General features: G+C 34.9%; 2 protein-coding genes and 1 non-coding gene across 3 annotated transcripts; 2 read left to right on the top strand and 1 right to left on the bottom strand.

The window, feature by feature from the left end:
* Positions 1 to 5467: 5467 nt before the first annotated feature.
* Positions 5468 to 15974, bottom strand: LOC138331304 (uncharacterized). Its single transcript, XM_069278826.1, has 8 exons — positions 15759 to 15974; positions 14500 to 14724; positions 12618 to 12709; positions 12018 to 12082; positions 11527 to 11641; positions 8172 to 8230; positions 6806 to 6933; positions 5468 to 5784 (listed from the first exon to the last, which is right to left on the bottom strand). The coding sequence occupies exons 1-8, from the start codon at positions 15918 to 15920 to the stop codon at positions 5488 to 5490; spliced, it is 1143 nt and encodes a 380-aa protein (XP_069134927.1). The 5' UTR covers positions 15921 to 15974; the 3' UTR covers positions 5468 to 5487.
* Positions 15975 to 17189: 1215 nt separating this feature from the next.
* On the top strand, positions 17190 to 22074 carry LOC138331303 (uncharacterized). The gene is made up of 2 exons (XM_069278825.1): positions 17190 to 18333; positions 19878 to 22074. Exons 1-2 carry the CDS (start codon positions 17468 to 17470, stop codon positions 21223 to 21225), a joined length of 2214 nt encoding a protein of 737 aa, XP_069134926.1. The 5' UTR covers positions 17190 to 17467; the 3' UTR covers positions 21226 to 22074.
* Positions 22075 to 23571: 1497 nt separating this feature from the next.
* Positions 23572 to 23661, top strand: Trnay-gua (transfer RNA tyrosine (anticodon GUA)). The gene is given in 2 exon segments: positions 23572 to 23608; positions 23626 to 23661. It is a non-coding gene; the product is annotated as a tRNA-Tyr (tRNA).
* Positions 23662 to 24392: the final 731 nt, after the last annotated feature.

Below are 24392 nucleotides of genomic sequence, written 5' to 3'. Positions count from 1 at the left end.
TACAACAATATTTAGTATATGTTGCGAAGATTGATAACACACACTTCCTAAAATTGATTCTAAAATTGCATCCATTACGGTACTTTACAGTAGAGGTTTTCCAATACTGTTATATTCATTATCTGAATTGTATAAATTTATTAACAACATTTTTATAGTTGTAAGTTATACCCCTTTTGGTACAAAATTAGAATTTTTCCCTCTAAAATCCTAGTTACTGTGTTTTGTTATTTATTATACTGTGGCGTGAAAAATATAAGTACAAAATGACAATTTAAGCTCAAATTTGACTTTGATCATCGATTAAAATTCTTATACACGTACATCGAAATAAACGAAATGAGCGTAAATGTTAACAGTGGGTTCTGTAGAGCCATTCGACGGCTATTTTATGCTACATTGTTATGCGTTTCCAACAAAAGATAACACATTAAACGAATCTCTGTATCCATGAAATTCTTCGGTTATCATTTCCATAACGATACCTCTTTTATTAACGTAGATACGCCACTTTTCAGAGTGTAGCACCGCAATTAAAACCTCCCGCTTCGCCATTTTTTGTTATTACTACGAATGCGCATGTCTCAAGGTGCTGACTAAAACGACCTACACGGCCAGGTGCTCGGTTGGGGGTTTAATGATCCGGATTGCAAAATACTCTCAAAGCGGTATGTTCTATTTCAAATCAATTTATATGAAGAAGAGTGTTGAATATTCTCATATTTTAATTGGAACACAAAACCGTCTTTCAATTTCACTGCAAAATACGGGAAATGACTCGCCAGATTTAGGTAGTGTTTTGAGTGGCAGTACTTTTTAAATAATCGTCTGTAAATATCAAAGAAAGTCACACAGAACGATGAATGAATACCAAAACCTTCGACCAAAGTGCATAAGTAAAATTTTCAGCACACCAATCGAGAATTTATAGTAGTAACTTATAGTTGTTTTCCTCCCAACGTTTTGCTTTATTTTCGTACAGCATTTCAAAGTCGACTATAAAGTTCTTATGAAGGCACGGACTTTCTCAAAATGAAAACATGGATTTTGCAAAATAAGGCCATTATAATCGTCGAAGTGATTTATACAGGTTTTTTTTTATCTAGACCTCTTAAACGTCTAAAAATAATTTTAGGGCACTCTGGTGGGTCCATGATTATTAATCTTTAACTGATTCTCAGATCATTGTGCTGTTCACAAGTGGCTGCCGCTGGGAGATTTTGACCATATGCATATGGGAAAGGCGAAAAGCACAGTTTCCTATGTGGCAACATATAACGACGTTTCTGATTGGTTGTCAAGTTTAACGCGTGATAAAAAACATTTAAAATGCAGTTTTAGCGCGTTAAATTATCTCGTTTCTGACATGAACGGCCTTTCATACGAAAACGTCATAATATAAAATGTCGTTTGTGTAGTCGTTTTTGCTTTTCAAAACTGAAGTTTCGTCATTTTCATGGTATTAAATTTGCTGCTTTATTTTTGCAATATTGTCCTTATCGAATGACTTAAATACGTTTACTTAGTAAACGTTGTTATAGTCCGTTTCTGTTAAAATTCCAAGAAAAAATCTAGGAATATAGGAAAAAATGGAATTTCAACAATGCATGTACGTCTATATCATTTCGGGATTATGCATAGTGATATAATAACCTTGTATGCATCGGTATATTAAAAGTAAAAGTATGGGGTCGAGAGATATAGTAAGTGTCTGGTTTCGCCTCTGGAATAGACAATCTCGAGAAACCAGAAACTTGCTATATCCTTAATCTCATACTTAACTGCATCATCATTTCCAATTGATATCAAATTTAAGGAATTATTATTTATTAAAAAATAAACAAAGAAACTGTTAGACCACAAAGGGATATTGATACCTACCATTGATCTGTAGTAAAGAAATAAATTAAGAACGGTCTCTATTTCATGCAATGTGTTGCGGTGTGTGAATGTCTATGCTTTGGGAGACTGCGGTATGTTCGAATTTTGTCTCCATGTGATACTGTCAACCACTTGATTTTCCGCGTGTTCTAATACCCTAAAATCTCGATAATAAGCCGCAGCTTATATTCTTTTAGGCTTATTTTCAGGATCGACCTATTTTCAAGCATGTCTTATTTTCTAAGTCATTTATTCTGTAAAGAATGATAGGCTTATATATATTAATTAAGAGACCGCTCCACCGCTGACAAATGGTATTTTTTCACTATCAAAAACAGGAGCAGACGATTTAGTATTTTTCTTCAGTTAAAAAAGTTACTTTCTTTAGACCATTACCACCATTGAAAAGTTTGAGCTTCTAATTTTACTTCAAGTTAAAAACATAAAAAAATAATTAATTGCATCCCGAAAAAATTCCGTGCCACTATATCCTATATGGAATGAAGTACTTATTGCGCATGCACCAAAGGCGAAGTAAATTATTTTATATTATTTTTTGTGTTAATTTTACATATATATACACGATTAAACACCAATTATTGTTCAAATGATGAATACCATTTATGCTCTGTCGGCGGTGGAGCATCTTTAACTAAGATACCGGCTTACTTTCGAACCCTTTCTTAGGTGTTAAAATTAAGTATCAATATTTAAAAAAAAAAAAGAAAAAAAAGAGATAAAAACTATAATAATGGGTAATAATAAGTACATTAACAAATATGATGATAGATACAAATATGCATTTATTTATACCTTTGCATGTATAAAATAACACCACTGTAATTAATGCTATAAGAATTGTATATTGTCAGACCACACTTCAAAAAAGATTGTCTTTTTTAGATAATTTCTTTGGGATAATTGAAGATGTAATTTCAAGTGCGGCCTATTTTCAAGATGCATTTGACTGTAAGAAATGGGCTTACTTTCAAGACCGGCATATTTTCGAGATTTTAGGGTATTTTGCGTCTTCATTTATTTCAACATATTCATGAATACATAAATTCAAATTCATCACTGCTTATTCTGTAAAAACACCAGAGTTACCTCATATATTTCATGTAGATTTTGTTTGTTTGTGCCACTTGTATCAGAAGACTAAGATAGGCTTTACTTGATTTCTAATCCTATTGACATATTATCATCTTTTTGTCAATGAAATATTTGGAAATTGAAATTGAAATAATTGTTCAACACATACCATCTCAGTACCCAAATTTCATGAAGGATATTCAACTTAAAATTCTGTAAGAAATTCCATCCACGATACTCCAGTGCTTATTTACATTTTCTTAATATGTAACCTTACCACACCCAGTTTGCATTAACTCTATCACTCAGTGCATGACTGCTGGTCGCTTATTTTGACGTACATGTAATTATGATAAATACCATGCCAGAGATCAAAGAAGATGGTTGTTGAAACGTCTGTTCTGTCATTGGTAGTGATAATGAATTGTTTATTCATTATGGATGCAAAAATATCACATGATCTTAATACAGAATTGTTATCAAATGTAAATATACGCATTGAAATTGCATTCAGTTGGCAATTATTGAGAGTATGAAAGCCAATTACTGGACATAGGCAACTTCAACATGAAGTACTAGTGCACTTCTTCAAAATTGCCGCTGTTTATTTGGAATTCATTTAAGCATTGATGTCACTATTTTTTTAAATTTTATCGGGGTATAAAAAAAAATTGTATGTAAACTGCGAATCCGCGTAGCGGATTCTCACAAAAGTTTACAAAAAAAACGTTTCATACCCTGATAAAATTAAAAAAAATAGTGACATCAATACTTATAATTAATTTTATACTCTATTTGATAAAATGAAGTATGTTTAAATGTAACATTATTGTGTTTTTTCAAGAGATTATTTTCTCCGAATCAATACGCAACGTCAATGTCTCTATTGTGACGTCACGATAACGTCGGGGTTTCGCGCCATTCTCGGATTTTTTTTCATATTGGTATGCAAAACAAATATTGGCCAATATTCTGAAAGCCAGATTTGGTATGAAAACAAGAGGCCCAGAGGGCCTGTATCCCTCACCTGGTTTGTAATGCCAAGTAATGTTCTGAATACAGGTTCATTGTTTCTTTTCTGAAGGAATTTTAATATTAACCTCTAAATCCCCTATTGGGCCCCACCCCTCCTTCCCCAGGGGGTCAGAGCCAAAATTTATACAAGTTCTGTTCCCCTTCCCCCAAGGATGTTAATGGCCAAATTTGGTCACAATCCAAGCAAAACTCTAGGACAAGTAGCGATTTATAGGATTTACCTTTATTTCCCCTATTGGGCCCCACTTGTTCTGCCCCCGGGGGGCCAGAGCCAAAATTTATACAAGTTCTGTTTCCCTTCCAAAAAGGATTATTTATGGCCAAATTTGGTTACATTCCATGCAGAACTCTATGACTAGTAGCGATTTAAAGGATTTACCTTTATTTCCCCTATTGGGCGCCCCCCCTCTCCTGCCCCCGGAGGGTCAGAGCCAAAATTTATACAAGTTCTGTTCTCCTACCCCCAAGGATGTTTATGGCCAAATTTGGTTACAATCCATGCAGAACTCTAGGACAAGTACCGATTTTTTAGGATTTACTTATAATTCCCCTATTGGGCCCCGCCCTTCTGCCCCCCGGGACCAGAGCCAAAATTTATACAAACTCAGTTCATATTCTCCCAAGGATATTTCTGGCCAAATTTGGTTACATTCCATGCATGCAGAACTCTGACTAGTAGCGATTTAAAGGATTTACCTCTATTTCCCCTATTGGGCCCCGCCCCTCTTGCCCTTGGGGGATCAGAGCCAAAATTTATACAAGTTCTGTTCCCTTTCCCCCAAGAATGTTTGTGGCTAATTTTGGTTACAATCCATGCAGAACTCTAGGACAAGTAGGGTTTTAAAGGATTTACCTCTATTTCCCCTATTGGACCCTGCCCCTCCTACCCCGGGGGGTCAGAGCCAAAATTCATACAAGTTCTGTTCCCCCTCCCCCTAGGATGTTTGTGGCCAAATTTGGTTACAATCCATGCAGAACTCTAGGACAAGTAGCGATTTATAGGATTTCCTTTATTTCCCCTATTGGGCCCCACCCCTCCTGCCCCCGGGGGGTCAGAGCCAAAATTTATACAAGTTCTTTTACCCCTCCCCCAAGGATGCTTGTGGCCAAATTTGGTTACAATCCATGCAAAACTCTATGACTAGTAGCGATTTAAAGGAAATGTTGACGGACAGACGGACGGACGGACGACGGACGGACGACGGACGGACGACGACGGACGACGGACGCCGCGCCATGACATAAGCTCACCGGCCCTTCGGGCCAGATTTGGTATGAAAACAAAGAAAAATTAATTATACTGCCTTATTTGCCACATGAATAAAGTTCACTGTTTAAATATCCAATGAGGGATTAGGGGAGTTCCTCAAGTTCCTATAAAATTGGATACGGAGACATTTTTTCGTGAAAGGTATCAAATGGAGACCAAATAGCTATATAGGTAGAACAAAGATTTAGAAGAATTTATAACTCGTTTTATTATGATGATGAGAACCAATCACTCCAGGCCCATTCTTCAGAATAGTACAGCCGCCACATGTAAAACAAATTAACTACAAGTATCTGTAGTAATCGTCCCAAAACAATGTCACTGGGATAGAAGTTGTCCAGGAATTCCAGAGGATAGAATCTGGCAAAGGAAATCCCACGACTAGCATAGAATAAGTTTGTGGTCATCTGAGTGAACATAAAAATCACAGCAAGCTTCATTGTAATAGGTGATCGCCATGGCGACAGACGTTCCTCCTGATCGAAATAGTCATCCATTGAATCCTCCTGTGGCAGAAACAGGTTTCATCACATACGAAGGTAAATTCACAAGGAAATTTAGGTAACATGCAGTTTGACAAGAATTAATAAAAGACAGTGAAAGTTTATTTAAAACTTAAGAATTGCAAAAGTCAATCGCAAGTACTGTAATACGGCCAAATCCGACCCCCTGGAAGACATTTTTTTTTGTACAAATTTGATTTCTTGAATTCACCAACCACAATGAGAATATTTATACATACAACACAAAGCAAATATCTATTCATAACTTTTAAAGAATAGCAATATGGCCAAATTGACTCCTTTTGGTTCCATCACTCAGGTCTCCAGGGGTTGGGGGAGGGTGACCAGTCATCCATTTAAATTTTGAATCTTCAATCCATATATGTATATTAGCAAATCCATTCAAAACAAGTAGTTTATAGCAATTTGATCAAATATTTTGACCATGCTTCTCGGGTACCCTGGGGATCAGCCCAACCATTTCTACTATTTAAAATCCTCAATCCATCAGATTGCTACCACCCAAATTCGGTTACCAAATATATATATTATACAGTGTTTTTTGCGATTTGTTGAGGGTTGCTGAACACGTTTGGATTTGGGCTCAGTTTCATGAATATTCTTTAACTTTAGGAATAAGGAAAGGATTACAGATTTTATGGAAAAATCCTTCAGGTTAAGGAATGTTGATGAAACTGGGCCTAAGGTGAGCATATTAAATTCAAAGATGCTACATCTCCCACGAATGGCAATTTCTATCTCTTAAAAACAAGACAAGCCAAGTTAGTATTATTCTTCTATTACCATCATTGAAATGTTTCAGCTTCTTATTCAGGGGAAAAACTTACATAGGCATTGTCTATTGTTTAATCCTTTCTCAATTTAATTTAATTGAAATAAAATTTTGTTGAAATTGAAATTAGATCATTGTCCAACTGATAGATATCGTTTTCGCTCTTTCGACGGTGGAGCAACTTTAAAGAAATGATTTTTATGTATTTGCTTTTTAAACTGTTGATCTTACCTTGTCAAAGAAGTTTTTGGTGACTTTCTCTGTGATGTAGAGTATACAATACAGTCTTATACCTAAGGTTACCAGGAAAAATGGCCGTAGGAACTTCATCAGGAATTCCAGAGCAAGGGCTGCATTATCTACGACAGAAAAGGACAGAGTAGTACAGAAAGTCTCTAAGTCAATTCCATATAACCAATTACTTTTGTTGCTCTTATTTTTACAATTCTGGCCTAAAATGATAGTTAAATTCATATTAATTCGCTACAATGTTGTTTTTTTATTTCAATCGTTTTATAATAATTTGTGGATAAAATTGTATGATAATAACAATAATCCAAAAAATTGTGGAAATATTATCCTACAAAAATAATTGGCTAAATGGTATTCATTTTATAATTTTTATTTAATTTCATATTTTGACATTTAAATTTGATTATTATTGTCCAATCAGATTTTACTGTGAATAATAAACACTTTATGATTTATTCTGTATTTGTATATAACAGAGCTATCTGCACTTGCGGCTAGGTACATGTATTGATTGTGAGCTAACTCTGTAACATGCAAAGGCGGAATAATATCTAATGAAGTTTTCTTACATCATAAAAGTCAAAAGATATATTACCATACTAATTATCAATAAATTTTGTTTAATTTGAACATTGAATTTTTTTTTTCAACAAAAACAAAAGATTTATGCGCCAATGATAGGAATATAAGACTCTTTCATATGTGGATATGAAGGATAGGGATAACATTTTGTGATCCCGAGGGTAGAATAACCCTATCCTTCATATCCACACATGAATTTGAAAGAGTATTTTTCTTTCATACCTTGACGTTTTATTGGAATTTTACAACTATAATATCCCGCCATTTTGAAATAAATTCGAAGAAATCCACGACTGGAAGTCAATTTTCCATACATGAAAAATTACGTGATATTTTCAACACAAATTCCATTGTTTGCATCTGTTATAGCAAAACCAATCATATTTCTGAAAAAAATGTTAAAATTTTACCAAGGAAATAGAATTTTTGCTGACGCCGTGACGTCACAAGGCTTTATTGCATGGGTAGCCATGCAAACAGCCTCAGGTGACATGAGTGTATTGCCCTAGACCAGCCAGTATTACACCCGTAGGTATGAAAGAAAATATCATCTTAATCTTCAACTTTTTCAAACAAACAAGCCTAACCCATACATTAAATGGAAAAGTTGAGGGACAAAAAAAATGGTCATCATAGTCAATTTTCCATAACTTAAACACAAATCAAATCTTAAAAGTAGGCATTTGAACTCAAAATAATATTTTTGGATAGATGATAATATCTTCACCAACAAATAAAAAAATAATAAATGTACAGTACGTACCTATAGAGCTGCCAATAATGTATCTCCCAATGGTAATTAAAGACTGTGTCTTATCATACCTGTAATGATAAATCATTTCAACAATACCTTGTCATACCTGTTCATGTAATGAAATAAACATTTTAACAATAACTTGTCATTGTCATACCTGATATAATAATAAGCTCACCAGGTCCCATGTATCTAGTGTAATGAGTGTGTTCTCTCACCTGTAGGTCTCATGCCATCCTCGATACTCCAGGTTACTATCACATAGTAAAATTGGAGATAATTCAGAACCCCAAGGGCCTTAATAACGGTCATCAGACTACCTTGGCAATAATCATATAGGAAATTAATTAGATATAGTGTCATGGTAGCAATCTTCAATTTGGGATCAATCAGAGATGTAACAACACTTTGTCGGGATCATGTCAGAATCATTTCATGCAAGTTTCAGCCAAATCGCACTGGTAGTACTGGAGAAGAAGTTCAAAATGTGAACAGTTTACGCACGGTGGACGGCAGACGGCGTATGACGACGGACAAAACGTGATAACTATAGGTCATCCTGACCCTTCGGGTCAGATGACCTAAAAAACTGACTAATCACAGGCCTGTAAAGACTTCCTTTGAAGATTATGGTCTCACACATACTAAATGAATTCTCAATATTGTACAGATCTCAGTTATATTGAAGAATATTCATATTTACCAAATCTTCAGAAAATTTAGTGAATTCTCAACTGTTTCAGGTCTCGGGTGTATAAAGTAAATTCTCATCCTTACCAGGTCTCAGGTGCATAAATAAATTCTCACCTGTACCGAGTCTCAGGTGTATAAAGTAAATTCTCACCTGTACCAGGTCTCAGGTGTATAAAGTAAATTCTCACCTGTACCAGGTCTCAGGTGTATAAAGTAAATTCTCACCTGTACCAGATCTTCAGAAAATTGAGTAAATTATAAATTATTACCTGTACCAGGTCTCAGGTGTATAAAGTAAATTCTCACCTGTACCAGATATTCAGAAAATTGAGTAAATTATAAATCATTACCTGTACCAGGTCTCGGGTGTATAAAGTAAATTCTCACCTGTACCAGATATTCAGCAAATTGAGTAAATTATAAATTCTCACCTGTACCAGGTCTCAGGTGTATAAAGTAAATTCTCACCTGTACCAGATCATCAGAAAATTGAGTAAATTATAAATCATTACCTGTACCAGGTCTCAGGTGTATAAAGTAAATTCTCACCTGTACCAGATCTTCAGAAAATTGAGTAAATTTTAAATCATTACCTGTACCAGGTCTCAGGTGTATCAAGTAAATTCTCACCTGTACCAGATCTTCAGAAAATTGAGTAAATTTTAAATCATTACCTGTACCAGGTCTCAGGTGTATAAAGTAAATTCTCACCTGTACCAGATCTTCAGAAAATTGAGTAAATTATAAATCATTACCTGTACCAGGTCTCAGGTGTATAAAGTAAATTCTCACCTGTACCAGATATTCAGAAAATTGAGTAAATTATAAATTCTCACCTGTACCAGGTCTCAGGTGTATAAAGTAAATTCTCACCTGTACCAGATCTTCAGAAAATTGAGTAAATTATAAATTCTCACCTGTACCAGGTCTCAGGTGTATAAAGTAAATTCTCACCTGTACCAGATCTTCAGAAAATTGAGTAAATTTTAAATCATTACCTGTACCAGGTCTCAGGTGTATAAAGTAAATTCTCACCTGTACCAGATCTTCAGAAAATTGATTAAATTATAAATTCTCACCTGTACCAGGTCTCAGGTGTATAAAGTAAATTCTCACCTGTACCGAGTCTCAGGTGTATAAAGTAAATTCTCACCTGTACCAGGTCTCAGGTGTATAAAAGTAAATTCTCACCTGTACCAAGTCTCAGGTGTATAAAGTAAATTCTCACCTGTACCGAGTCTCAGGTGTATAAAGTAAATTCTCACCTGCACCAAGTCTCAGGTGTATAAAAGTAAATTCTCACCTGTACCAAGTCTCAGGTGTATAAAGTAAATTTTCACCTGTACCAGGTCTCAGGTGTATAAAATAAATTTTCACCTGTACCAGGTCTCAGGTGTATAAAGTAAATTCTCACCTGTACCAGGTCTCAGGTGTATAAAGTAAATTCTCACCTGTACCAGGTCTCAGGTGTATAAAGTAAATTCTCACCTGTACCAGGTCTCAGGTGTATAAAGTAAATTCTCACCTGTACCAGGTCTCGGGTGTATAAAGTAAATTCTCACCTGTACCAGGTCTCGGGTGTATAAAGTAAATTCTCACCTGTACCAGGTCTCAGGTGTATAAAGTAAATTCTCACCTGTACCAAGTCTCAGGTGTAATAAAGTAAATTCTCACCTGTACCAGGTCTCAGGTGTATAAAGTAAATTCTCACCTGTACCAGGTCTCAGGTGTATAAAGTAAATTCTCACCTGTACCAGGTCTCAGGTGTATAAAGTAAATTCTCACCTGTACCAGGTCTCAGGTGTATAAAGTAAATTCTCACCTGTACCAGGTCTCAGGTGTATAAAGTAAATTCTCACCTGTACCAGGTCTCAGGTGTATAAAGTAAATTCTCACCTGTACCAAGTCTCAGGTGTATAAAGTAAATTCTCACCTGTACCAGGTCTCAGGTGTATAAAGTAAATTCTCACCTGTACCAGGTCTCAGGTGTATAAAGTAAATTCTCACCTGTACCAGGTCTCAGGTGTATAAAGTAAATTCTCACCTGTACCAGGTCTCAGGTGTATAAAGTAAATTCTCACCTGTACCAGGTCTCAGGTGTATAAAGTAAATTCTCACCTGTACCAGGTCTCAGGTGTATAAAGTAAATTCTCACCTGTACCAGGTCTCAGGTGTATAAAGTAAATTTTCACCTGTACCAGGTCTCAGGTGTATAAAGTAAATTCTCACCTGTACCAGGTCAGGTGTATAAAGTAAATTCTCACCTGTACCAGGTCTCAGGTGTATAAAGTAAATTCTCACCTGTACCAGGTCTCAGGTGTATAAAGTAAATTTTCACCTGTACCAGGTCTCAGGTGTATAAAGTAAATTCTCACCTGTACCAGGTCTCAGGTGTATAAAGTAAATTCTCACCTGTACTAAGTCTCAGGTGTATAAAGTAAATTCTCACTTGTATCAGGTCTCAGGTGTATAAAGTAAATTCTCACCTGTACCAAGTCTCAGGTGTATAAAGTAAATTCTCACCTGTACCAGGTCTCAGATGTATAAAGTAAATTCTCACCTGTACTAGGTCTCAGGTGTATAAAGTAAATTCTCACCTGTACCAGGTCTCAGGTGTATAAAGTAAATTCTCACCTGTACCAAGTCTCAGGTGTATAAAGTAAATTCTCACCTGTACCAGGTCTCAGGTGTATTAAGCGGATGCTTAATAAGCTGTGTTTCATCCTTCATGGCATACAGCACTGCCACACAACAAAGACAAGAAAATGCTGCATCACACAAAATCCCTGTAAAAATGTTAATAAAATGCTTCATATTTGAAAAATAAGCAATTCAAACTACGTTCAGTAAAAAAAAAATGAAGACATATATAGTTTCTTTATCTTGTACATAAAAGGGCAACTGTTATAAGGACAACATGATGTAAAGCAGTGATTTGACATGATATTGTTGTTGTTATGACAATAATTATGATCTGTGATAAAGTAACTTGTAATTGTTTAAAAATATTTTGTAGCCAGATCATAGAAATTTATTAAAATTTAATTTTTAATTGATTAGAATTCAATTTTCTCCATTCAATTATAGAAGTCATTACTTCTTTTGCTCCTGTATTTAGCCTTCTGTCCTGTAATTTCCAACATGGAGTGATAACAATCTTACCTTCCTGTGACATCCACATCATGTTGTGAACTGCCAGACACAGCACCAGCACGAGAAACAACAGCCTGTGAAAAGTAACGATAACCATTAGTCCATTAATAACTCATCAATAATCAGTGTTTGTTAGTCCATTAATTAATAACTCATTAATAAACATGTATTTCTGAAACAGTACAGTTAGCAGTTGAAGGTATACGTAACTGCTATCATATTTCGTATACCGTAATCAAAATACATTGTAATAAATAGTGTAAACCAACATTCATAGTGGCTACTTAATTTCACGATTTCCATTTCAAAACAAGTTCGCAAAGATTAACATTCTCAGATATTAAAAAATGACTGGATATTCCTATCAATTTATCAATGATATAGATGTTAGTTCCCGGAGATAAACTTTCACGAATTTATTTGGTCGCGAAATCAGCGAAAGTATATTTCATGCGAATTAAAGAAAGTGGGTTTACAGTAATACTTTGATTAATTTTTCAGGGGAATTTTTGATTGATTGAACTTTTCAACCAAGTTTTCAATCTGATCATGTACTTCAGTAATAACAAACAAGTAACTAACTAACTATAACTAACAAAGTTTTCTCACCACAGCTGTACAAGAGAACCCTCCTTGTAGATTGCCATACCAAGTGACGCCATCATGGCATAGCACAGCGAAGTGAAACAAACTACAACAACCTATAACAGAGAATTCAATTTATTTTGTTATACTGTATGACATCTTCCTATCAAAACTACATTTATTAGTACATATATATACAGTAATGGTTGCCATTTACTTACTAAGGGAGTTATTACCGGAAGTAGGTACATGTAAAAGGGACGCTACTACACACACACTGTACTAGAAAAGTTGATCTCAGCGACCGGTCGTTAGACAACCTTGACTGGGCTAAAATGACCGGTCGTTAGCCACATTAGACAGGTGGTCGTTATGCACATTATATAGTAAAAACGCATGGGGAGTCTAAAAACAAGTCGTTATATACAGGCGGTCGTTATATACAGGCGGTCGTTAGAGCAGGCGGTCGTTATATACAGGCGGTCGTTAGAGCAGATTTGACTGTATATGTATTTATCTTCTCTATTAAAAGTATCGCTAGGTTTGGGGGAAAAATTTCAACTCATTTCAAACAAATTCTTTGGTAGACCGTCGCAATTTCTGCCATTGCATGTGCCGATAAAATAATGTTTCATAGCTGTTTAAAGCTTTAGAATGATCATAATCAAGACATCTGACAAAGGAAACTGTTGATGCTCATTTATGACTGGTACTTCTGGAGACAACAAAATGACAACAACCATGTCGGACAAGCCTTGTCCACCATGTGTAGTGATTAAGGAAACTTTGTGATTCACATAACGATCATTAGGAAATAGAAACCAATGGTGATGTTTGTATCAAATGTATATATATCAGTGAAATAAATTATGAAAGAATAAAGAATCAAAAAACTTGTAATTCCAAGAAAGTGGAAACCAATTATGAAAACTTTGAAGCAAATGAAGCTGAAACAGATCTAAATGAAACAAATGGAACTTAATGTAAAATCATGAACATGCTCTTACATTGACAATAAGTGCACAAGGTGGCAACACATCTCTTTTAGGCCAAAAAAAATTATATGCATGTTTCAGGTTACATGACTGAAAAAAATAAGGTAGGTCGGTCGGTCGGGAATTTATTTTATTTTATTTTTTATTTTTATTTTTTTTAGGAGGGGTGGGGGAGAGGTTGAGTTGCTTTATTACTACATTACAAAGTAATTTGTCTTTCAGGCTTAGGCTAGCTAGAAGTCTTTTATTTCTCATTACCATAATTGAATTTTGTCTGGATTAACGTAAAGCAAGCGTAAAAATCTGAACTGAAAACTTCACACTCTACATTTTTGTTTTGAAAAAGTGTGATAAAATAGGTAGGGTCGGAGGTAAAAACTAGGGTAGGTAGGGGTACCTGAAACATACATATTTTTTTTTGGCCTTACTTGCATTTGATTATCAGTGTGTGTTAAACCTTTCATAGTGTTAATACTGTCATGTATCCAGACTCATTTGTGTTAGTTTATTTTACTCCTCAAAAAAACCTGTCCCTGAGGGAGAAGGTCACTCAGATAACTAATAATTATATTTGTGTATTGCATCCTTTGATCATAATAAAGACTTCTGACAAAGAAAAGTGTTGATGCTCATTTATAAACCATAAATATCATGTTGGATAGCAACTGAAATTTATTGCATGTAACAACTTTGGATATGCATCGTCTCAAATAACTGAGTTGAATTGAAAATTAGAAACAAATTGAATTATAGATATATTAATATAAATTATAATTATATATATATATGCCTATGATGAATCAGAAATACAATGTATCAAACATTGAAGTTAAAAATTATCTCTAATAAAGATATTTTCTGTGATACTTTGTGTTTAACACCATTATTCATATCTCCGGTGTAAATGGTACCTTTAAAACTGGAGGCTGTTCGTCTTCGATCTTTTCCATAACTCTCTCACTGACGTGCATCACAAAGTTGAGGGCAAGCACAATTTCAGCCACTTGAAGTCCAAACTCGGACATCCATATGAACTTGTCATAGATCCATATTAAAGGGTAGGGGATCAGGCTCACAGGCAGATATAAACAAATCAGTCCAAGGATACCAAGGTTCAGGTACGGCATCACCTGGTACTACAAAACATTGACAAATACAATTAATGCAGGAGTTTCAAGATGCCAAATCGACATGGATAATGTATAATTTACTGTCAATTTGGCCAACCTTCTGGTGATTGTGACATCACAGAAATCATGCCAAGGTGTGACTTATCGACGGTAAGTTGTACTTTATAATATATACCCACATCCTTTTGGGATACTCCAGACATAGCGAAATTAGTCGGATCGACGGACATGTCCGGAAAAATTTAATGCAGACCGCCTATTTTAAAATCTGGTCCGGACCGACTGTCCAGCAATTATTGAGTACCAGAATGGTTTTTTTAACCCCACAGCAATGTAGAATTTAAACTGCATAAAATAATCATGAAAGCATGGATACTAATTGGTGGAAAATGACATGTTTAAATTCACATTAATGTTCGGTTCGGCAAAATCTTGTTCCGTACGGTTTACTAACAGTCCTCGCCATTCTGAATGTCTGGCCATTTTTTATTCAACTTTCGCGATGTCTGATACACATGTATTTCAAAATCCAGCTGTATTGGCATTTAGACATTTTGTAGGATTCTGTATATAACTTTATTCGTTTGTTTTTGTTTATGTCACCATTAGCCAGGTTTAGAAGTTTAAGTTCAGGACTTTTTCACCACTTTGCAAATGGAGTTTGGGCTATGAATTAAGAATGTATGCAACGAACGTGGCATGCATATCATATGTAAATCAAGATTTGGGAAAAACTATAAAAATATCAAATGTAAATAAAGTCATAGAATAAATACACATGGATGTATATGTTTGGAAACTGCGAAGTCAGAAGGATAAAGGTCTTCAAGAATGATAACCAAAAGTTTTGAAAAAAAATCGTCTGCTAGACATTCAAAACTTTCACTCGTGTTCGATTCGTAATATTATGTTAAAGATTTGGAGCTTCTTGTTTTTAATTACGTTTGTTTATTTATAATATGGCTAAGAATTTTACGGATGTTCATAATATATCATTGAAATGATATTTATATTCGATTCAACTTTTCTCCTGTTCTTACCAAAACACCAGGTACGAATTCGCTGCATATCACATACACATACAGAAGAACCGACACGCGTAAAATAATATCAACGCCACAAAATGAGCCGTAGATCGGCACAGTAACCACACACAAATACGGTAAAAATTCCACGAAAAGTGCCACTAATGAAATACACATCGTTCCTCATTCTTCCAAAGTCAAAACAAGCGGCAGACACTTTTCACACTTCACTTCCGGGAAAATACTACATTTAGATCCGTAAGACGTGTACCAACATTCCGGATCAATCACATTTTTAGATTTATTGTTCAATGATGCTAATAATTTAATCTTAATCTGTAATTGATTTTGCCATGTCGTTACTTTTGTCATTATTCTGTAAAAAAACTAAAGGTGCTTAGACAAAAAATATACAATGTTGCAACTGTTATCTGTAAAAACGATAACGTAACTTATAAAATCTTTGCTCATTGATTGAATGAAGAAAAAAACCCTAACGCGGTTCCAACATAAACAAAATTCTTCTATTTTTTTTATTATTTCATGAAATTTTAACAATTTATGACCCTTTGAAATTAAATAAATATGTCACAATATTCAAAGATAATTTTATGACAAAAAAAAAAAAAAAAAAACCAACATGTTCATGGAATGGATTTAATAAGAAACCGTTGCCGTGGTAATCAAACGCAACATTTTCCTATATGTTCTTACATGACATATATATTGATTTACACATGATACATGTACAGTGTGAACAATAAATAAAACTCCCGATATGTTCCATACTTTCATATTCATTTTTGAAGATTTTTAGAAATAAACATAAAATATATATGTAAGCAATATGACACAAATAGTGTTAAAGATGCTCCACCGCTGACAACTGACATTTTTTTCACTATCAAAAAAAGGAGCAGACGAATATTAGTATTTTTCTTCATTAAGCAAAAGTTACATACTTTACACCACTACCACCATTGAAAAGTTTGAGCTTCTTATTTTATTTCAAGGCAAAATATTTAAAATAATCAATTCCATCCCGAAAAAATTCCGTGGCACTATGTCCTATATATGAAATGAAGTATTGATTTCACATGCACCAAAAGCAAACTAAATTATTTCATATGAATTTTTGTGTCAATTATATACGATTAAACACCAATTATTGTTTAATCTCTGTTGGCGGTGGAACATCTTTAAATTTCAATATTATTTATACAATGTATTGCAATATCCGTGCTAATATTCATTACACAATACATAAATATCTGAAACATACTGCAATTTATTTACCGTTCTCCGATTACAACACCTCTATATACATATACTGAATTATCTCAGTTGGGCGCTAATTAGCGTTATCGCCATATAATTGCAGTTCCTGTTGGTGCCTCTGCTAGGCCGATACTACTAGCTGCATTAGCTTGCAGCGACACAACTGACTACGGCTGTGTACTGGTCTAAAATTAGCACGCTTCCGCCATTAGCAGACGATATGTGGGTCAGACAGCTTGTTGTGAGTTGAACTGCAGACGAACTATAGTGTTTGTTTACTGTTTATTGTCTAAGTCAACATTTTCATTGGAATTAGCACCACAAACTCATAATTTTAGCTGAGTTGTGGCTACATTATCGCAAGGGACGAATCGGCCATGTTTTACCACTATCGATCGCTTGTATATAGCGCTATGAGGTGTACTGTGTAGCTGCTACAAGACACAATGGCGGACGCGGATATCTCTACAAGGAGGAATCATTTAGACAGATTTAGACTTGCACAAAGCATTCGGGTGAATTGGAGTGAAATTTTGAGTAATGACGTGGACAAATTTGTCTGTGAGCATGCAGCTATTTTAAGTTGTGCTAAAGAATTGTTGCTATGTCCCCTATTAACCTCTGTAGCTAGTTGTATGGGGCCTAACACCACCATTCAAGTTAGTCCGCACTGGCAGGAGTCGCCTATTCTATGGACAGTAATAGCAGCTAGACGCGGCGAAAGAAAAACAACAGTCTTTGGAAAAGTGAGAAATGAAAATCTGAAACTTGAGCAAGAAATTGGTGCTTTAAATAGCGTCAACGGTGACCAATCTACCCCTAGACGGATTATTGATGAACAGAATATCAAACTTTTGTTCAAATCAGAACAAGAAACGTCCAGAGAATCGTCTGCTACAAGTTCTGTGTATATAATTCAAGATGATCTTGGGTCATGGATTTCACGCAGGGAGGTCGAAACAGAAATGAAAGATTGGGACTACAGCGTTTTCAGACGATTATATGATGGACCCGAATGTCCAGCCAACAATCAAGACAACCAGAATAATTGTCATAGGAAATACATCAACTTTTCTGCAAACGTGCAAGCATTAGATCTCCCGGTCCTGTTTGATCGTGCGGACACAGAGGGACTTTTGGAGAGGGTGCTGGTTGTATGTGCACCTGACTGGAGTCCGTCCATTGCAAAAAACGATGAATCGTCTAACAACTCGCCATCTTTGCAGTCTGTCCTATCGTCCGTCCGAAATCTTCACCAGGTTCAAAATATCACTTACACGTTCAGTCCGGACGGGAAAACAGAGTTAGAGAAGTATGTGTAATTTTAGTTTATTGTATGGTTACTATGGTATGAAATTGTTATGGAAACAAATGAAGCCTAATGAGTCGAGCAATACATTTTACGTACTTAACTATAAATGATTTCATTATTTTCTTTCTGTTTTATTGAAAATAGTAATTTCTTTAAAGGCCCACTCCTTTTCGAAACGGCTTTTAATTTTTAAATGGGAATGTAAAACAAGATCGATAATTTTGTAGAGTCTTCAAAATTATTAACTTACCGTTAATACTACATTTATCATCACCTTCTGAACGATTTGATTAAATAAATAAAATGTTTATTTTCATAACGCGGGTCGTATTATGTTTCCCGCCGTCGTCCTAAATTTTCTCTCTGTTTTATTGAAAATGGTAATAATTTACTTTAATTTATTGCAATAGTTTCATGAATTTAACAATGCTGAGATTGAATACCATTACTGGTTGTTTCTTTAAAACACATTGAAAATAATTTACAATTTGTTGGATTTTTTTTCCGATAATGACAGTACACTTAGCATGATTCAAACTAATAGTAAACAATAATCATACTATAAACAGTTTCTGCTCCTAATACTATAAATATGTAAATTATATTCCCTTAAATTTGGAACAACTATGCGAAGCTACGCATATTTGTACCTATCTCAGTATCTATAACGATTTTAGTATAATTTTTAATTGCATTATAGTTTGCATTAGGCCTCTATAGTATGTGCTAATTATATAATTATAATGATATATAAACCACTGCCATGATCGATGTGATATGGAGGAATCTTAGTAATAGAGATCATGCACAATGTTCATCATCATCCCATCTGCAAATATAGTATATGAACCTATCATCTGTATATGTGAAACACACAGATGTATATGTATGTTTATCAAATGCTTATATACATTAATATTGTACTTTCACATTTAACTACTGTCAAATTTTTCTTTGCAGGCACCTCTGTATAAATTTTATTGATCACCTGTTTAATAAGTCCACTTTGTCCCTAATGACCAATTTCCACACAATTTGACCTGTGTATAATGACCACTTGGCTATAAATACCACTTTCCCTTTGTACGTCGGATGGTCTTAAAGATGCTCCATCGCTGACAAATGGTATTTTTTCACTATCAAAAACAGAAGCAGACAATTTAGTATTTTTCTTCAGTGACAAAAGTTACTTACTTTACACTATTACCACCATTGAAAAGTTTGAGCTTCTAAGTTTACTTCAAGTTGAAAATATGAAAAATAATTAATTGCATCCCGAAAAAATTCCGTGGCACTATATCCTATATGGAATGATGTACTGATTGTGCATGCATCAAAGGCAAAATAAATTATTTTGTATTATTTTTTGTGTTGATTAGGCATAAATAGACACGATTCAACACCAATTATTGTTCAAATGATAAATATCATTTATGCTCTGTCGGCGATGGAGCATCTTTAAGGTTTCTGTTGGTCTTTGTTTAAAATTAATTGATCATTGGTGTATGATGCTCGAAACTTAAAAACAAATCGTCTCATTTCAGGTGTTTTGATGAAATCCAAAGTATCAAGGAACGTTACTCTGATTACGAAAGATGTCGGGGGTCTGTAAACTTTGCTTCCGGTCACGTGGTTAGACTGTGCGCCATACTTACAGCACTGAAGAACGGACTAGCGATGGTCAATCGTGGATCTTTTCTGCCTCCAAGGATAATTGATCAAGACACGGTTCGGAACGCTTACTCTCTCGTACTTAGTGTTCTCCGTCAAAAGGTGGCGTTACTACTGGGACCGACGGAACAGGAACACACCGGAAATAGAACAACACCTATACAAGTCTTGGCAATGCCGGACGAAGAGCTAGAGTCCACTGATTCCAAAAACGTCAAAGTGACAACTTCATGCATGGTTAACGAGGAAATGGACACAAAAGATGTGATAGAAATAGAGGATCGGGACGAAGAATATTACAACGAAGAATTTATACCACGAACTGCGACCGTTAGCAAGATCGACCTATCGAACGTGCCATCCAGCTCCATAGATTTCCAGGTCTCTGATATAAGATCGGAGTCTTACGTACCTTCCAGTAACGACATTATGGTTTTCCGTGAAGGTTACACTACATCATATACATCAACGCCCCCTAGGTCACACACGCTCGTAGCGTCCTCTGGTGGTCCAGTGTTTCCAGACCAACAGATGGAGGTGGGTCAAATGAGCCATTTGATTTCGCCGAACATCTCCGGAAATGCATCACTTGCCACTTCCGGCAGCGGATTTTCACAACAGAATTTCGACAACCAACAGTCGTCAGTTCCAGTTGCAATGCCAAATTTGAATATGATAGCACGTGATCAAAAGCAATCGAACACTGGAGCTTCAAACACCGGACCACAAACAAGCTATAGACCAATACCTAGACAGATATTCGCAAACAAAGCCAAACTTAACAACAAGTATTCTAGCAATCTTTACAAAATGCCAGACACTGAATTCATATTCAAGTGCTGCCAAAAGATTCGAAAGCTGATGACATCCAAAGGACGAGTTGTGACTGCCTCGCACGCTTGCCAGTATCGTCTTTTCCCGCCTGTGCCACTGGAACAGCGGATGTCCTCACCAAGAACTACCCATCCGGCCTGGGCCGCAACCAAGTTCTTCGAGAAACTGGAATCATTAGGTTTGGGATGCTTACTCGTGTTTAGGGGACAGTCTATTAAGTTCCAGAAGAATAAACTAGAAGATATGACGGACGAAGCTCGTGAGATTCTTGCCAAAATTCGGCTATCTGAACAAGATTATGTCGATTCCTTCACGACTGTTACCCGTCATCCCGTCATGACGTTTGGTGCTCAACGCGGACACTTTGAGGAGAAAAAAGATGCGTGAATAACTATATTGTAGCATTCTTACCGAGCAGAGTTACTTCCCTTTAAGTCATCAGTACTGATGGAGTGGAAACGAAGGGAAGTAACTCTGGTAGACCAAAATGAACTAATAGCAGCTATCAATAATTCTGACAAAACTTTGAAATCCTTTCAATAATCATCCTCGACATTCCATGGAGTTTCTATCCCTGTCGTAATACCCACAAACGATAGTGAAAATAACCCCTGGAGAATCGAGGATGTACGATAACCGGACAGTGAGAATGGCATGTTCTATTGTTTTCTATATGCAAGCATTGTAAAATTTATTTTAAAAAAGTAATGCGACTTTTGACGACTTATTATTAGTTATTGTTTTTAGAGCAAAAACAGTTCTTTTATAGCACAATAAAGTTGCTACCATGCAGTACGACTTGGTATTTAATGCCATTAACATATTTTCAATAATGTTTGCACTATAATTTTGCGCTCGTGACTTGCCGGTAGCACACGGACTCAATATATATGTTTACATGATACGATACATTGATGATGTTTGCATGTAGTAGATTCAGTTCATATAAAATTGAGTTACACGCAATAACTCCTGAAAATTATATTTTAGTTGGATTTCAATTTTCGTTCGAACCACAGGGACCTAGCACGGATTTTTTTACCAACAGTATATATTATTGTATCATATATACACATATATACTGTTGGTAAACAAGTCGTGCCAGGTCCCTGTGGTTCAAATATAGTCAAGAAACGGTTGAATTTTTATATTTTGATAAACGTGCAGTTTGAACTGTTGCATTTTTTGCACATCGCCAATCCTTTAGATATCATTAAACAATTTGTATTAACTTTATTTTTGACTTCTGTTTTCTTTGTTCGGTAGCTGATTCGTTATAGATGGACCGCTGATATGAGATAATTGGTATACTATATATTGAGATATTTTATTTTCATCCTAAGGTCATTCAAAGTTGCTGATCTCATTTCATCCTCGATAATCCAGGGGTTCCGATCACTTACGATCTTTACACCCCATGTAGAGATAGTAAGTGATCGGAACCCCTGGAGTATCGAGGATGATCTCATTTTGGCTGTTATAAAGACGAAATTGCACGAGCTACGGATTTAGGCATGATATATAAAAAAAAATGACAAAGGCTATTGTATGCATTGATTTTTGTCTATGAAAGTTATTCTTAAGAAAAAAATGACATTTTAGTTAAGATTTCTACCAGTAATTAATTAATTCAGGTGCGTGAAAAGCTCATATGGTAACAATTTCTATAAATTAAATTAAAGTCCATAATTTTGAACCACAAAAATCGGAATATCTTTTTCGTACTGCATAACATTTTAATATATTTTGGCAAAAATTGCCATCATACTGAGGACTTTTTGATTAATGGGGTTGCAATTTCACTGTGGTCTTGTATCTAAATTGAGGGTCCCCCCTCCCCCCCCCCAGTTCCCCCAATAGAAAGTAATGGGACAATACATAATTTTCAAGAAATTTATCAAGAAGTTCAAATTTATTTCTTGAAATCATTTATTGTATATTGTTAATGGAAAATTTTATTTCAATTGGTCAAAGCATAGATTTATGGACTTAGCCATTTTTCAGCACTTATGCCAAATTGAATGAAATACAATATTTTTCAGAACATTCTGAATCTCTTTAAAACTTCCTTAAAATTGCCTCAGATGCAATGATACTATATAATATAGTATCATTGAACGTTGAAGACTCTAATAGCACACTAATTTTGTTTAGGGTGAAATATTAGTGTTTTCTGTATCTAAAGAGGTCTTCAACGTTAAAATTACCATATTCCAAAACCTCTTTCGCCGTTTTGATTGCTCAGTGACTTGTCGTTCAATTAATTATTTTTCTCCGTTTCAGTACTATACTAAGTTGGACTCTTTAATTTTGTTCTTCTTGCCAGTGTCACAAATAAGGTACATTCTTAAAAAACTGTCAATTGTGTGGAATTTCCCAATTTTGCCTGACTTTCTGATACGCGATGAAATTATTTCCCTGAATTCGGATTTTGCAATATCTTTTTCCTTATTTTAATGCATGTGCTAATATCGACGAAACTCGAAGATGGTAAGAGTTGTCTCTCTTTATCCAGTCCACACCCACATCACGCCTTTGTCGCCTACGTGTTTCTGGCTTCCATTATAGTTATTGTTGAAAGATAAGCGTAGATCAATGACTTTAAACATTAAATTAACAATTTCTAACGATATGAAATCTATTATTCCTACATTATGTCAAGAATAACGAAATGAGTTTCCCAAGAAAAGATAGAATGAATTTGTACAATATTTTCTCCCTGTTCCTATATCTCCCGTGATAGCTCAGTTGGTAGAGCGGAGGACTGTAGGGGTGTAACCATTAGCGATCCTTAGGTCACTGGTTCGAATCCGGTTCGCGGGATTTGTTTTTTGTTTTTATTCATTTATTTTTTTTTGCTTCTCCCATTATTTTCTTATGCGTTTCCCCATATACCGAGTTCTGTGTAATTATGTAAAATATTTAAAATTAATTTTCTAAATAAAAATGACGATATATCATCTACCGTCATAAATTCATCGTCAATCTCGGATCTAGAGAGATCACCAAAGGTTGAACTTCATTGTCGTAATGAAAAACCAACAAACGTTCTTGGTTATCGGTTATTTATTAATAAAGATAACAACATGTTAAATAAAAAGTTGTAAATAGTATTAAGTACAAATATATTCTCTTTTATTTTGGTTAACCGGGAAATACATAATGTACGTATAATTGAATTTCATTTTTTATTTTATTTTATTTCATTTTTATTTTTAAGATATATAATGTAAATCTGAAAATTATTATAAAGATGATCTCAAAATTTTGTTGACGTACTCAAAATTTCTATAATTTATCCAAAATATTGAAATGCACCGAGTAATACAAAAAGCAATCAAACAAAGTATCCGGAAATGGTGCAATAAATTGCTCAGTTCAAAATATGAAATGCTATCAATGAAATTAGTCTGCTAAATGATATTTTTGTTTAATGATTTATTACGTACTGATGTACATATTCCATCCAGGTGGTAAAATATTCGTTAGTACCTATTAGAACTGCTTTGTACGTACTATATATAGTATGCATTAATCCTAACACTTCAGTGTTT

The sequence above is a fragment of the Argopecten irradians genome, chromosome 9, assembly GCF_041381155.1.
Source record: "Argopecten irradians isolate NY chromosome 9, Ai_NY, whole genome shotgun sequence".
NCBI lineage: Eukaryota > Metazoa > Mollusca > Bivalvia > Pectinida > Pectinidae > Argopecten > Argopecten irradians.
This window is presented reverse-complemented; position numbering and strand designations above follow the sequence as displayed.